We start from the raw sequence: 15,084 nt of genomic DNA, 5'->3' as shown, positions 1-15,084 counted from the left end.
AGCACTTCAGAGAACAGGCTTCTGGGAGGTGTTCAGGACCAGTTGCTGCCGTCATACCGAGGGTTGGGGGCATGGATTTTAACATCTTTCCCTCCTGCTTTCTGCCATGTGAGGATGTAGGAAAAAAGCTCAGATCCCATGACCTTGACCTTGTGCTTCCAGTATTGGAAGGGGAAAAAAAAAATCTGTTCTTTATAGATCACCCAGTCAGTGATACAAAATCTGCACCACTGTGTCTATCCAGATACTCGGCACAATGTGTATTAACAACCAACAGGACAGAATCCACAGCACACTTTTCAGATCAGGGGCTTTCACAACTGGGGTAACGAAGAGGGCCATGGACGATGGATATGAGAGCTCAAAACCAGCACCTTGGGTTCTGAGGAAACCGAGCAGCTATGATCTGAGAGTGTCCCATAAAGACCAGTGACTGAAGACCTGGTCACCAGCCTGTGGCACTAAAGGGAGGTGGTGGGGCTTGCCTGTCATCTCAGTACTCAGAAGGTTAAGGTTTAGGGCTAGCCTGGACTAAACATCTGAGGGTCTCTAAAAACCCCCAAAAGATTTTTTTTTAATTTCAAAAGAGAGGTGGGGCCTACTGGAAGCAAGTTCCGTGACCAAGGGGCCAAGGAAGTGTCCTTAAAGAGGCACCCTCTTATCTGTTTGCTTCCTGGCTACCAGAGGGGAACAGATTTCTCTACAGTGATGTTCTGCCTCACACAGACTCAAGAGCATCAGCCCAAGCAACCTGTGTGCCTAAGACTCTGAAACTGTGAATCAAAATAGCACGTTTTTCTCCTTTTAAGTTGATGTACTTCAAATATCCATCACAGTGCTAAGAGGTGGGGGTGATGCGCAATTCGTAGAGATGGGAAGGGTTGCTCCTCATCCCTTTCCCAAAGCCACAGAGCTTAGCCGACTTTCTGATGAAAACAGGTCAGAAGACTCTTATTCCAGGCAGATACCGTGCAGCACACTTTGTAATCTTTGTGACTCAGGAGGCTGAGGTTGGAGTTAGAGATGGGCTTGGTAGGATAGTAAGGTGTGTGTGTGTGTGTGGGGGGGGAATAGAAAGAGGACACAGAGAAGGGGGAGGGGAGGAGCCCATCAGAGGGACGGCTTGCTTTGGGCACGGTGGATGAAACGTCAAGGATACCATCAATATGACTGATGTGCACTTGTCATGTTAACTCTCTTACTTTATTATCGTTTCATTCTCCAAGCGGTCTTACACATGGCTAGCCACAGAGCGTACAAGTATTTCCTTTGGCTCTTTGCCTACCAAGCATCCGGTGTCATAGGCAATTTATATTAAAATAACTTTCAGACACTTTTATTTTCTTGTGGTCCGGTCATCAGCTATGAACACAGCAATGGATAAGAGAGTTAACAGTCTCCTCTCCTCCCCAAGGGCAGATACACAGAGATCCAGGAGCTTTGTCTCCTAACAGAAGGATGAGTAGGCCCTTGGATGTGCTTTAGCCAGGCACCCATGTGCCCACGTTTGCTAGTATTTGTTCTGGATTTGGTCTAACGCTACTTATAGTATGTTAACTGGGTCCTCAAAATTGCACGAAAATCAGCATGTCTGCACATAAGAAGCTGAGGGTCCCCCAGTTGGTTTGGATTGATAAATAAAGTCTCCAGCAGCCAATGGTTGGGCAGGGAGACAGAGGTGGGACTTTTAGGCTAGGGACCGAGGAAGGAGAGGAAGAGATAGAGCCGACATGGAGGGGGGGGGCGGGGGGGGGGGGAGAGTAGCTGCCACGCCTGAGAAGGAGGGGCAGAGAGACAACCAACTGATGTAAGAGCTAGGAAGAGAAGCCCCAGGCTCTCCAATCCCCCAGTGGGTCTAGGGCAACAATGATGAAATATAGAGTTTAGTAAGTAATAACTCAGGAGTATCAGAGGGGAGGTGTTAGCTACGTGGAGGTTTGTGAGTGGCTCAGCCACTGAGCTGTTTAAGGCACGTTAAAATATAAGTCAGTCTCTCTCTCTCTCTCTCTCTCTCTCTCTCTCTCTCCCTCTCTCTCTCTCTCTCTCTCTGTGTGTGTGTGTGTGTGTGTGTGTGTGTGTGTGTGTGTGTGTCTTTCATTTGGGAACCCAGAACACTGGGGCAGGTAGCAAGGACCTCATAGCCACTGCCAGCTTGATTAAAGAAGCGATCCACTGACTACTGCTACTGTACTGGGAGCCTTTTTGACACAGATGCCTCTGGATTAGCTGGCAACTCCTCAGATAGCTTCTTACCTACTGGAGCTGCTACACCTTTCCAAGTCACCAGGGGTCAAAGGAGCTTAACCTGGAGCCACTTGTGACACGGGGAACTCCCGTGTGAAAGCTATTCACAGTCTCACCAAGCTGCATGCCCTCCCCAGTGATAACAAGGCAATGCTGCATTTCATCCGAGCGAGCAGGATGCTAGTTGGGCGCCACACCCTTCTCCTACATCTCAGAGAGTAAAAAACTAGGGGCTGCTGCTGAAACAGATGATGCGCTAGTACCACTTTAAAATTTTACTTTACTCCCCTTGGAAAGAGTTCCTTTAAGACGAATTTTCATCGTCTATCACTGTGTATATTTGTGGTGTGTGTACATAAGTATGTAGGTGAACATGTCTGTGCTTGCTCATGTAGAGACCGGGCAGGACGTGCAATGCTTTCCTCTGTCTTGCTCTGTCGCTCTCCCTTACTGCCCTGAGACAAGGGCACTCATTGAAGAGAACTTTTGGCTGGGTAGTGAACTCTGGGGATCCAACTGTTTCCATCCACCAATGCTGGGGTTGTAAGCTTGTATTGCTAGCATTCTGTCTAAACTCCACCCCACAGTTACCTGGCAACAGCCAGGTGTGCTCCACCCCACAGGTACCTGGCAATAGCCAGGTAGGCCTGGCCCATTATAAAAAGGTCTGCTTGCCTCCTCCTCCCTCTCTTACTCTTGCTTCCCTCTTGCCTTCTTGCCTCTTGCTCTCTTGCTTCCTCTCTCTCTCCATTCCCTTCCCCCTCTCCCCACTTGGTCATGGCAGGCCTCTGTTTCTTTACTCTCTCTCTCCCTCTCTCTCTCTCTGCCTCTCCTACCCTCTTAGCTCCCCTCCCACGCCCTGAATAAACTCTAGTCTATACTATACTGCCCTGTGGTTGGTCAAAGGTTGGATATGAGCATCTCAGCATGAGCCTGCTCAGACATCCCCTCCTCCCATACCTCACCACATACCAATAGAACATATCTTATACCGCTTTATCTTTTTATAAACACATCACACAGAGTCACAGCTATACAGGTAATAGAAACCTGAATGAACTCAGGTACAACTGCTTGCAGTACAGCCACTGTGAAGTTGAAGGTCCTAACTATGACAGTCCTAACTATGGAGTCTCCACTGAGAGTCCCAGAGGTTTCATGGCTGCTCGGGAGTTGGGGCTCACTGCTGCTGCTGCCACCAAGCATCATGGGAGAGCAATATTGCATATCTCTAGCTTAGGAAAAAGACAGAAATTCAAAATTCAGCTGGATGTGGTCTGTGCCTGTAGTCCTAGCACGTGAGGCTGTGAGGCAGGGGGATGACACGTTCCAGGCCAGCCTGCTCTATATAGTGGTCCTCTATCTCCAAACAGAATTTAAGATTTGCAGTACAGTATCTACAGACTGTCACTCAATCCTCAGGTTAACAAATTCCTAAGCCTAACCACCAACAAAGGACCGTCTGTGTGTTGCTTAAGGCTCCCCCACATTAAGCTTCCCAACAGCTATCACTGTGTTTCAGAGTCAAGGTCACCAAGTCCCGTATCTCAGGAGAGCATCACGGGTACTGCATTTCTCAAATAGCCAGGGCTTACAGCTCACTTCAAAGCTTAGCCTTTACAGCCAGCTCTACAGCCAGCTCTACAGACTCCCACTTCTGGAATGTGGCAAAACAAGTCTGATTCCTGCCTCCCCCCACTCTTTCCACAAAACCAGTTTGATCCAAAGGAGATTAATGAATGGTTCCTTTCCCCCCCCCCCCCCCCCCCCCGGAGGAATTCACCCCAACACCTGGAAGTCTGTGATAGGGTCAGACACACAACCCTAGAATTAGCATGCTCAGAAGATGGCAGAAACACACACGCTCTCTTTCTTTCTCTCCCTTGACCCTTTTCCATAAGACTCCCATCACAGAGGCACCCTTAGACCGTGAAGGAACAAACATCTTTGTTTATGAAGAGATGTACCACAGCAGAAGTTAAATAAACAAATCTTTCAAGCTAGTGAGATGGATCAGCGGCCAGAGGACCCCACGCACAGGCCTGACAATCTGAATTCAACCCTTGGGTTCCACAAGGAGGCAGGAGAGCACTGACCTCTGACCTCGACACATACCTGCACTCTCACACTCAAAATGAAACACATACATATTCGTTACTTTTTTTCTTTTAAAGTCAGAAGTCTTGTTAAACTTTCCTGGCATCATCCCATTAGGTGATCAGCCCCCATTAATCTCCCATGAACGCCTGCTCTTATTTAATTTATGTGTATGCCAGGGTGCCTGTGGTGCTCAAAGACACCAGGAGAGGGTGTTGGCTAGAACTGAAGTTACAGGCAGCTGTAAGATGATCACTGTGGATGCTGGGAACAGATCCCAGACCTTCCCCAAGTGCAACGGCGCTCTTAATCACTGAGCCGTCTCTGCAGCCAGAAATGTCCACTTTCTATCAGTCCTGAGCATCACAATAGACATTTACACGTTTCTTTGAATCTTTATTGTCTTATAAGGTGCTTTATGTGTAAGTAACGTTCGAATTAGAGGGATAATTTCTGTCCTATCTCTTGTCATTCTGTCTTTCATTATAGGGGCCCCTCTATGACCCTCATAAAGGGATAGCAGAAAAAAAAATCATCCTGTCTTCATATGTGTCCACTCATTTATGCTTGCGCATGCTCACATCTGTAAGACATTCCAACTTTGTCTATGCTAACATGTATGTGGGGAAGAATCTTGGGTATGAGGGGACATTGGCATTCTTGCCACACCTATGGAGTTCGCTATCACCATGGTGACTCTTCCTTCTCTTTTGGTAATTGTCACAGCAACCCCAGCATGGCGCCTTTTCTATCATAACCATGTTTGCTCTGTAGTTATCAGCAGCCGTCTGTACCCGTAATACCTCCTGATCACGCACGGCTCTTCAAAGTCACAGCTTACATCACAGCGATCAACCCAATGGTTCCAAAAGGAACTTAGCTCACTCAAATTGCACCAAGCAGATCCCCTGGAGGTAACGGCACTAAACCAATGCAGCTCAAAGAACAGAGCAAACATGGCTGCTTAAGGGAAAACAAGATGCTAACATGAGACAGAAAACCCACAACGTGTAAAAAAAATCACCTGCTTGGTTTGAGGGAGGCAGCTTCTGCTTGTTAGTGTTTCGTTTCTTATGGCACTGTGAAAGTCTACATCTGCATCTTACTTTGCTTCCTGATGGTGTGATCAAACACTGACCAAGACCAGCTTGGGGCAGAAAGGATTTATCGGGCTTACATTTCCATGTCGTTGTCTATCCTTGAAGGCAGAAACTCAAGCAGAAACTTGAAGCAGAAACCATGGAGGAGCAGTGTTTGAGCCTGTGCCCCATGGCTTGCTCAGCTTGCGTTCTTATATAAGCCCGGGCCATCTGCCCAGGGTGGCACTACCCACTGAGGGCTGGGCCCTACTGCATCAATTATGAATCAAGAAAATGTTCACCAACAGGGCCACAGACAATTTCAGTGGATGTAATTCCTCAGTCGGGGTACCTCTTCCCAGGTGACACTAGTTGACAAAAACTGACAATCACAGGCCTTACAGGTACCATGCTAAAGTATATATGTCCAAAGCCATCACCATATCATAAAAATGTTATCTGGGCATTTCTTTTAAACTTATATGTTGGTGACTATTTCTAGCACTGGACACAGATTATGTTATTAGACCTTTGGGTATGATGGGTAAGTGTTCTTCTACCCCTGACCCATATTCTTTGCCCAGATTGCTTTCATTAAAGACAAAACAACAGAACCTTCTACAAACTACAACTTTTTAGGAGACACCCAAGGTTTACTCGAGGTTTTAAAGCATTGGGAAGAGCTTCACTGAGACTTGTTTTAATGATTTTAGAGAAAGTTAGAGTCACTGGGAAGGGCGTGGCTCCCATGAGGGGATGGAGAAGCTGCAAACTCTTGTGAGGCCTTCAGGGAGGGAGTCATTTGGTTGGCAAATACACAGTGGCCAAACGAGTTGGGAATTTGGAAACTTCCTCCAGCTTGTCCAACCAGCACCCAAGTGTCACGTCCGGAATGGCTTCATTTGTATTGTCCTGGCTTGATGGAAGGATGGCTCACACCAGCATTTTGGAGGCCAGTGCCCCACAAGTGATTTTGTAGTTTTAAGTCTCAATTTTACTCAAAGCAACAAGCTCCAATGTTCAAAAATGTGTAAAACCTGGGAAAGTTTGTTAGATTGCTTCAAGCAATAAAACTTAATGACTTCCTGGCTCTTAGGTTCTAAGAGTCATGAATAATGTTGGTCTGTCACATTCCACTTCTCATACCTGGGCAGTTCATAAATATGCATATATTACTACGTTTTTTTCTTTCCCGAGACACATTTCATAGGGATGCTAACTTGTAAAGTTGGGTGTGGTGACCCACGCCTTTAGTGTCAGGACTCAGGAGGCAAAGTCTGGTGGTTCTCTGAGTTGGAGGCCATCCTGGTCTGCATGGTGAGTTCCTGGACAGCCAGGGCTACACAAAGCAACCCTGTCTCGATAAAAAAACAACTAAAACGAAAACAAAAATGTGGACCAAATCCAAGGGGGATCAAGCGTATAGGACCCATGTCCTTCTACAAAGTGTATGGACACTTTTCTGAACATTTTGTATTTATCTGATATGCTAAATATATTTTATATCTTTCTTTTTCAATGAAACATCATCATTTAGATATATGCATGCTAGGAACATCCATGTAGCATCCACACAGGCCAGTGATGGTGTTGAGAGATGCCTTTATGGGCTAAGCAGAGCTCTGAGGACGTTGGCAGGGTAAGAAAAAATGGAAACCGTAACTGGGAACCCAGATCCCAGGGAGGGAACTAGGACTGGTTATAGGAACAGAGCAAGGACAGTGAAATTATACTCAATATTTATATACCTGATAATACACACACACACACACACACACACACACAAATACTCAGTACTGAATATCAGGCTTCCAGTGGCTAGACAATGGGCCTTGATGTTACTCAAAGCCACCTGCTAGAAAGAAAATATACTTTCCTCCTTTGGAATGAAAAACAAAACAACTTTTGCTACTTTGTGGTCTAGTGGAGTCAGGCTGAAAGGACACTGTGTCAGGTTTGGGTGGAGGATACCCAGAGAAAGGCATTGACACAAGCAACATGAGCCCATCACAAGTCAGTTATCAGTCAAAGCACAGAGACCCCCCCCCCCCCCCCCCCCCCCCCCCCCCCCCGCTGCTTAGAGCTCACAATGGGGGGGGGGGGGATGAGGGATGGAAGGAATGCTTTTGCCAGCAAAATGGCTGTTAGATCCAGAGACTAAGGGGGGACAGCGGGATTTCCATGGCGGAGAAAGGAGAGGAGATTCTAGAGATTGGAGTTTGGGAGGAGATGTGTGTGCGTGGTTCCAAAAGGTTCTCAAGAGCTGCGCAGGCAAGTGCTCAGGCACCGGTACAGGTCGCTTGTTCAAGAAAGCGGAGCCCAGCTCGGTGCCTGGAGGAGCCTGAGCCGTGTCCCTAAGGGAGCATGGTGCAGAGCAAAGAGGAGACAGGAGCGTGGCTTCCTGAGGGATACTGAGAAGCTCCTTGGAAAAAGTATAATATTTACATGAATAAAAGGCACAGTTGTCCAAAGCATTTCAGTGAAGCATAGTGTATATTGTAAAGGGCTTATACCATATAGTGACAGGGTGACGCTTTTTCACAAACCAATCAGACCTATGTAGCTAGCACTTAAAAGGGACCACCTCCCAGCCCCTTAGGAACCGCCTCCACTGTGATTACAACTCCATGAGATCTCCGTGGCTTCCTGACGGAAGCACCATTCCGCCTTCTAGGCTGGATTTGCTGGTCTTCAAGCTTACATCTATGTGTCCTATGTGCACGCGTGCATGTGGGGGTGTCATGTATGCACATGTGCGTGTGCCTACACATACATGAATGGAGGCTGAAGGACCGTGACCAGTGTCCTGTTCTGTCCCCACTCTTCCCTTTATTCTTTTGAGAAAGGGTCTCTCCCTGAACTGTGGGCTCCTGCGGAAGAAAGTTGTGAGCTTCCTGGGAACTCTGGCTGGGTCAGAGGGCAGGATGTTCTTCCCACAGGTCCCTTCTAGAAAGGTTTACATAAACTATAAGAGACACTCAAAAGCCAGGACATGACGGGGATGCCCTGGTATGTCTCATTTCCCACACGATCTCTGTGGGAAAAGCAAAGGCCTGTGGGGAACAGACTTGGCTCCTTTCGCAGGACCAAAGACAGCGTTCATGAGACATAACACCAGGTGCATTCCCTTGCCGGATTCGTTCATTGTAAACACCACCTCATAGTAAGAGTGAGAAGTGCTTCTTTGTACTACTCTTGAGCTCAAATGCTTAGAGTCTCTCCTTGGATTTGGGAGACTCAGCCTCGCTGGCGGGAAGGACTTGACATTAAACCTACAGCTAGACTGGCCGTCACCAAATGCCAGCGATCCTCCAGTTTTGGGGGCTACGGGTGGGTGCGCATGAAACCAAACCTCGCTTTTTATGTGGGTTCCAGGGATTTGAATTCAGATCTTCGAGCTTGCTTAGTGAGCGCTTGAGCCCATTTTGCACTTTCTTGTAGTCCCCCTGGTCACAAGTCTGAGGACACAGGTTTGTGGTAGAACCCTTGCCTAGTGTGCTTAGGTCCCGGGTTTAACCCCCAGTACTGGGGTGGATGGAGGGGGCGTGGACATGGGAGAGAAGGAGGAATGTAAAGTCTTTGAGATCTACCTTATATACAACTACATTGTTTTTATTCTTAGTGCCACACAGCATTCCGTGCTTGGATAAGCTACCATTATAGCTCAGCCCCTTTTCTGTGGCCACCTGGACAGGTACCAGTCTGGACTGTGGCAAACAACAGTCAACTCAATCTAATATTTCCATGAGCACCTGCACACAAATCTCTGAGGCCGGCACCTAGGAATGCAGCTGCTGGGCCATGGCGCGCTCTGCGCTCTGCATCAGGAGCGGCCGCCAAACCCTCCTTAAAAAGACCTCCGGTTTCCATTCTCATCAGTAGGATACAGGGAGCCAAAACACTCACCTATCAAACAGGGTAGCAGGTCCCACCACAGGTATTGTTCTGATAACTCTAACTACAGCTTTGAGATTAATTTAAAAACCAAAACCAAACCAAAACAACAACAACAAAACAAAACAAAACAAAACAAAACAAAACAAAACAAAACAAAACCATATCCAGACCTCTCAGAATTTGAGAGGGAGAATTTCACTGGCTACCAGAAATCTTTTGTTTCCATAAAAACAAACACGCTGCCATTGGGTGATCTCTCTTTTCTCTTGCCCATAAAGGGGACGATTCTCACCAGGTTACAAGTCGTACAACTCGCCGGGTGTTGGTGGTGCATGCCTTTAATCCCAGCACTCGGGAGGCAGAGGCAGGTGTATTTCTGAGTTCGAGGCCAGCCTGGTCTACAAAGTGAGTTCCAGGACAGCCGGGGCTATACAGAGAAACCCTGTCTCGACACCCCCTCCCCCACCCTGCCGCCAAAAAAGAAAAAAAAAAAAAAAAGAAGTCGTACAACTCAAGGCAATTTGATGGTTCATCCTATAGAAACTCTAAGGTAACTAAACTCAGTGAGCAATGTCAGTCACAGCCCCGGCTAATGCTGACAGGCACACTATGGTTAGATGAGACGGCTCTTCCAGAGCCAAGGCTGCCCACCTCATTTACAGGATAGAGACAGAATATTTTAGTTTGGGAGGGGTGGATAAGGAAAAATGTAAAAGTAGCTGATTTCACATATAATATGTATGTGCTAGATTCTCTCATGAGGAATTCCTACCTGTAGTTTATCCTTAAAAATCTCAAACTAGCTAGGCATGGTGGCACACACCTTTACTCTCGGCAGGCAGAGCTCTGTGAGTTCAAGGCCAGCCTGGTCTACAGAGAGAATTCTAGGACAGCCAGGGCTAACCAGAGAAACCCTGCCTCAAACAAGGTGGGAGGTGAAGACTGAGCTCTGACCCCATCTTCTGACTTTCATATGTGGGCAGCTATGGCACATGTGTGACTGCGCTCACATCTCAAGGCCATGAGAACCAAGTTCAAGTATGCAAGTTCTAACAGGACTGAAAACGGATAAAAATTCTGCTTGGCATATATGCATTTAAAGAAAGGATGGCAAGTCCACATTCTCCCTGGGACCTATAGAAAATACGAAAAAGCAGGCTATGGTGGTTTGTAGCCTATCACTGTAATCACATGCAATCTTATGAGACAGAGTTAAACTGCCCAGGACATTGGAATTACTATGATGTCCTCTATACTCCCCAAATTCATAAGCTCTGCTATGGCACAATCGGAGAGGGAAGACTCTGTAACCACAGCAGCAGCAGCAGCAGCAGCAGCAGCCATAACTGCCACCACACAGCAATGTCACTAGTTCGAATCACCTTTTGTCAAGGTGAAGTGGGACGCATGCTTGGACTTTCCATTGGAACCTCCTGTCTTTTTTATTTTTTTTTATTTTTTTGGTTTTTCGAGACAGGGTTTCTCTGTATAGCCCTGGCTGTCCTGGAACTCACTCTGTAGACCAGGCTGGCCCCGAACTCAGAAATCCACCTGCCTCTGCCTCCCAAGTGCTGGGATTAAAGGCATGCGCCAACACTGCCCGGCAGGAGCCTCCTGTGTTAAAAGCAGGTTCAGGCTTAAGGAATATATTTGTGACGATAACTCTTGAGCATGAAAAGTCTCAGCAGACTCAGAGGCACGACACTTGTCACTGGAAGCCTTCCCATGACCAGCACCGGGGAGGCAGCAGACACCTGGGAAGAGGCCGGAGAAGGGCTGGTTGCAAGATACCACCGCCACCTCAGAGGATGTTATGTTGTGTGCATCAAGTGCATATCTGAAGGTCACTTTTGTCTTGTGTGCACACTGTCCTCCGTGCAAAGCAGCCGCAGACACGGGTTTCTGCAAGGACAGGAGTGTGTTATTTGAAGGTTTGCTGAGAGCAGCGCATCTTGTTGTGATCAAATCGGAGCTTATAAAGACGGCTAGGCAGAATGGAGGGGGCGGGGCTTCTCTCTCATCCCTCAGGGCTACTGAGGTCTCCTGAGGGTGATTCATTTCTAGCTGCCACTGGAAGCAGAGGTCGCAGCCACAAAGCACTCAATTCTACTGAGAAATATCCAGCAGCCAGGCCCCCCACCTAGTTTTGCTTTGACTCTTTCAGAACATGGTTAGCATGGCGCAGTCCCTTAAGTGTTTACTTCGATCACATTAAAGATCAACCCACCAACAAACAAAAGCTCCCTTCAAACCATGTAAAGACCGTTAGCTAATGAAGAAGCAGGCTCATCCATGCCCGCAGGCTCATCAATGCCCGTAGGCTCATCCATGCCCGTAGGCTCACTCAGTCTCCCTGGCGGCTGGGGTAAGAACACAGGGCCCTTCATCATACACATGCTGCTTTTTGTGTGAGCATGTCAGGTCCACGAGCCTACTCTATTAGTCACCTCACCAGAGAGCCTACGAAGCAAAGCCCCTGTTACCCAAGAGTCGTGAGAAGAACCCCCGAGGTCACGGTGCAAGACCGAACAGAATTCACACGCCTGCCACATTCATCAAGCAGATCTTGCAATCTGCTTCCAGCTTCGTAATCCCCAAGCCTCCGGACTGTACATACCAAGACCATTCCTCTCCACTGCACATCACAAAGGCTGGCTGGTACACAAAGGGCTCTGACCACCATCCCTACTCCTCAAAGCTCATTAGCCGTTTCTCCAAGCCAGACAGCCTTGGGACTGCAGAGAGCTACTCAAAACGAGCAGCCAAGGGCCTCGACGTCCTGATAATCCCATCGTAAATATTTATCCTCCACACAAAATGAACATAAAATTCGATTTGTCTGAAGAACAAGAGAGGTGCTTGATTTTCCATCGTTGGGCGAGATCATGTGAGGGAAAAGGAAATACCAACTGTCATTGCGCCAACTGTTCATAACGACATTAGGCAATTGGATGTTCAAAAAAAAAATTAGCAGAAGCATACGCAATTAAAACCATAAAATGGTTCACTGTACAGATGGTCCCTGGCTCACAATGGCAGGACATAATAATTTCTTTTTAACTCCATGACAGCATAAATAATATCCATCCAGCAGTTTCAGTTTTTACTTTCAGTAGTACAGGCAAAAGAGTTGAGATGGCCACTCTTTATTGTGTTACAAACCACACTGTTGATGACTTTTCTGGTGTTTAATTTTTTGAGACAGGGTCTGACTCTGTAGCCCAGGCTTGCCTCCATTTATCAGAAGTTCTCCTTCCTCTGCATCTGGAGTGCTGGGATTACAGATGTGCGCCATCATAGTCAGCTGTTGGGGTGTGCAGGCATGTACATGTGCTAGGCATGTTGGAGTTGGCAAGGCTTAGCTACAATGTTTGGAGAGTTAGGCATGCTGGCTGCGTTTTGACTTAGATCTGTTTGGCTGCGATGGGTTTATAAGCGGGCATCGCTACACTGTTTTCTATGGCCACGGGGTTGCTCGCCACTTCTATTTTAGAACAAGTCATGAGAGAGGACTGAGGTTGCACAGCTCACGGTTGCGTTGGGCTGAGAGAAGTCTACGCCACACTTGGATCATCTTTCTCTCATACCTGATAATATTCTCAAGACTTTACATATCAACCTCCTAATTCTAAAAAAAAATATTTTATCATATAGATTTCATGTTACATTACAAATATTTTAATCTCAAATGCTTTGCTACAAACATTTGTTCTGCACGATTATTACACCTGGAGCAGGCTGTTTCGGAGCACAGACTCCTAAACTTGAAGGGATAACAGGCTGGGCCAACAGTGTCACTTAGATTCTGAGTGTGACCACTCCTCATGTCTGGGGGGGGAGAGGGGGAAGTTTTATATAAACTAAATAAATTTATCTGCTTTGGGTGTATGGATTAAGAAGATGGTGCTCTCTTCTTTTGTAAGTTGAGGCTTAGGCCCAGTTTTGTGGACTGATAGCATCTTCCCCTATTGGTCAAGGCAGACTCCGAGAGATCCCTTCATCTCAGCAACATCAGAAGTGGGTGCTAAAGAAAGCAGGGGAGAATGGTCCTCAGGCCAGCAGGATTTGGCTTTAGATGGATTTTTATACACCTTCAGGTCTCTTAAGTTGGAGTCAAATCCTTCTGTGATGGTATAGAGAGGGGCAAGGCCGTGTGAGTGTGTGTGTGTGTGTGTGTGTGTGTGTGTGTGGGTGTGTGTTGTGTGTGTGTGGGGGGGGGTGGGTGTGTTGTGTGTGAGTGTGTGTGTGTGTGTGTGTGTGTGGTGTGTGGTGTGTGTGTGTGTGTGTGGTGTGTGTGTGTGTGTGGTGTGTGATGTGTGTGTGGTGTGTGATGTGTGTGTGTGTGTGTGTGTGGTGTGTGATGTGTGTGTGGTGTGTGTGTGTGTGTGTGGTGTGTGATGTGTGTGTGTGTGTGTGTGTGTGCCTATAGCTTAAGGATAGGGCAGAGAGGCTTCCCAGAACATCTTTGTCCTATAAGCCTTCCCGCCCTCCAAATGCCTATCTATGAAGCAGGATGAGGGCCTTCAGTAAACACGGAAACTTCTGGGGCCTTTATCCCAGACTTCACAGCCTCTGGCTTGTGAGAAAAAACAGCTCTGTTGTTCATAAGCCAGCTGCTTGATGGCATTTTGTTTTAACAGCGCAGATAGACTGAGGCGTGTTTGAAGAAAGAAGACTTGGACGAGGCCTGGAGAACACAAAGGAGCTCTGCATATCATTCTGCTTCATCCCCCCCCCCCCCCCCCCCGTCTTCGGAGGTTTTCCATCCCTACAACTGACGACTGCCCATCAATGACTTGCCTTGTGGAACTCTTACCCCTATTGTCCCCCCAAGAACTTCAGCTCGCCCTGTCCTCCGTTAAAACTGAGTCCCCATGCTCCCTTTTTTAAATAAAGAAAAATGTATAAGCATAAGACATTAACTTTTTAGTATTTTTTGCCTCCAACAGGAAGTGAATTTCGATGGGGAATGCGGAGGGACAGAGATGCTAACAGTGGAGCGGAGGCAAAGGACACAAATACCTCACGCCCTGCTGCCATCTGCATGGAGGAGAGGGGAAGGCTCTGACTCCGGCTGGTGTAGCACTCTTTCATGCACACCCCCTCCAAGCCAGCTTGGGGCCGGCAGCAAGGTTGAGTCCTCCAATGGGTGACGAAGTAAGAACCTTGCCTTTTAGAACTCAATTTGGAGAGGAAGCTGGGAAAAGAAAACCAGTAAGTATAATATGCTGAAAGCCACACTGCAGGCCACTGCTGAGCCAGCACTGGGGGGCTGACTCCCTGGGAAGATTAGAGGACACTTCCCAGAAGTGTCTCTTGTGTTGGCATCAGAAAGGATGAGGGAGAATTCTTTTGGCAGACAAGAAGAGCTGTCTAAACAGAGGACATTTCCAAACGGATGTAGGTCAGTGAGTCGGCGGTATGAGCTGACAAGGAATGCTAGTGATCTGGCTGAAGCATGGGTGGGAGGTGGGGGAGTTGGGGGTAGGTGAGGGTCAGTTGTAGCAAGGGAGACTGGTGTTGCAAAGGCCAGAAGGGATCAGTCTGCTAGCAAGTCTAGCTGCATTCTTCAACATGGTAGGCAGCGAAAAGCTTTAGGTAGGTGATAAGGTCTATGCTAAGGTCATTTTCATGGCCTTGAGTGACAGAGAAAGCCATACAGGTGGCAAAGAGGCAAACTGTTATAAACTCTCCTGGGAATGACCTTTGTATCTAAGAGGCCCTTGGTGGCCCTCCTGTCTAGTGCTACCTTCACATGTGACAAATC

General features: G+C 47.5%; 1 protein-coding gene across 5 annotated transcripts in view; it reads right to left on the bottom strand.

Moving 5' to 3' along the window:
- Positions 1-15,084, bottom strand: part of Ppm1h (protein phosphatase 1H (PP2C domain containing)) — a 268,368-nt gene that overhangs the window by 71,626 nt on the left and 181,658 nt on the right. The window contains exon 6 of one of the 5 annotated variants that reach the window (XM_006513740.4): positions 10,854-11,219. The exons of the other annotated variants lie outside the window; for them this stretch is intronic. Coding sequence (XP_006513803.1) covers positions 10,857-11,219 — 363 coding nt within the window. The 3' untranslated portion in view covers positions 10,854-10,856. Of the gene's footprint in view, positions 1-10,853; positions 11,220-15,084 lie in introns of those variants that run through there. 5 annotated transcript variants of the gene reach the window in all.

The sequence above is a fragment of the Mus musculus genome, chromosome 10 (genome assembly GCF_000001635.26).
Source record: "Mus musculus strain C57BL/6J chromosome 10, GRCm38.p6 C57BL/6J".
Classification (NCBI taxonomy): Eukaryota; Metazoa; Chordata; class Mammalia; order Rodentia; family Muridae; genus Mus; species Mus musculus.
The sequence above is the reverse complement of the archived record's forward strand: the minus strand, read 5'-3'. Positions and strand labels throughout refer to the sequence as shown.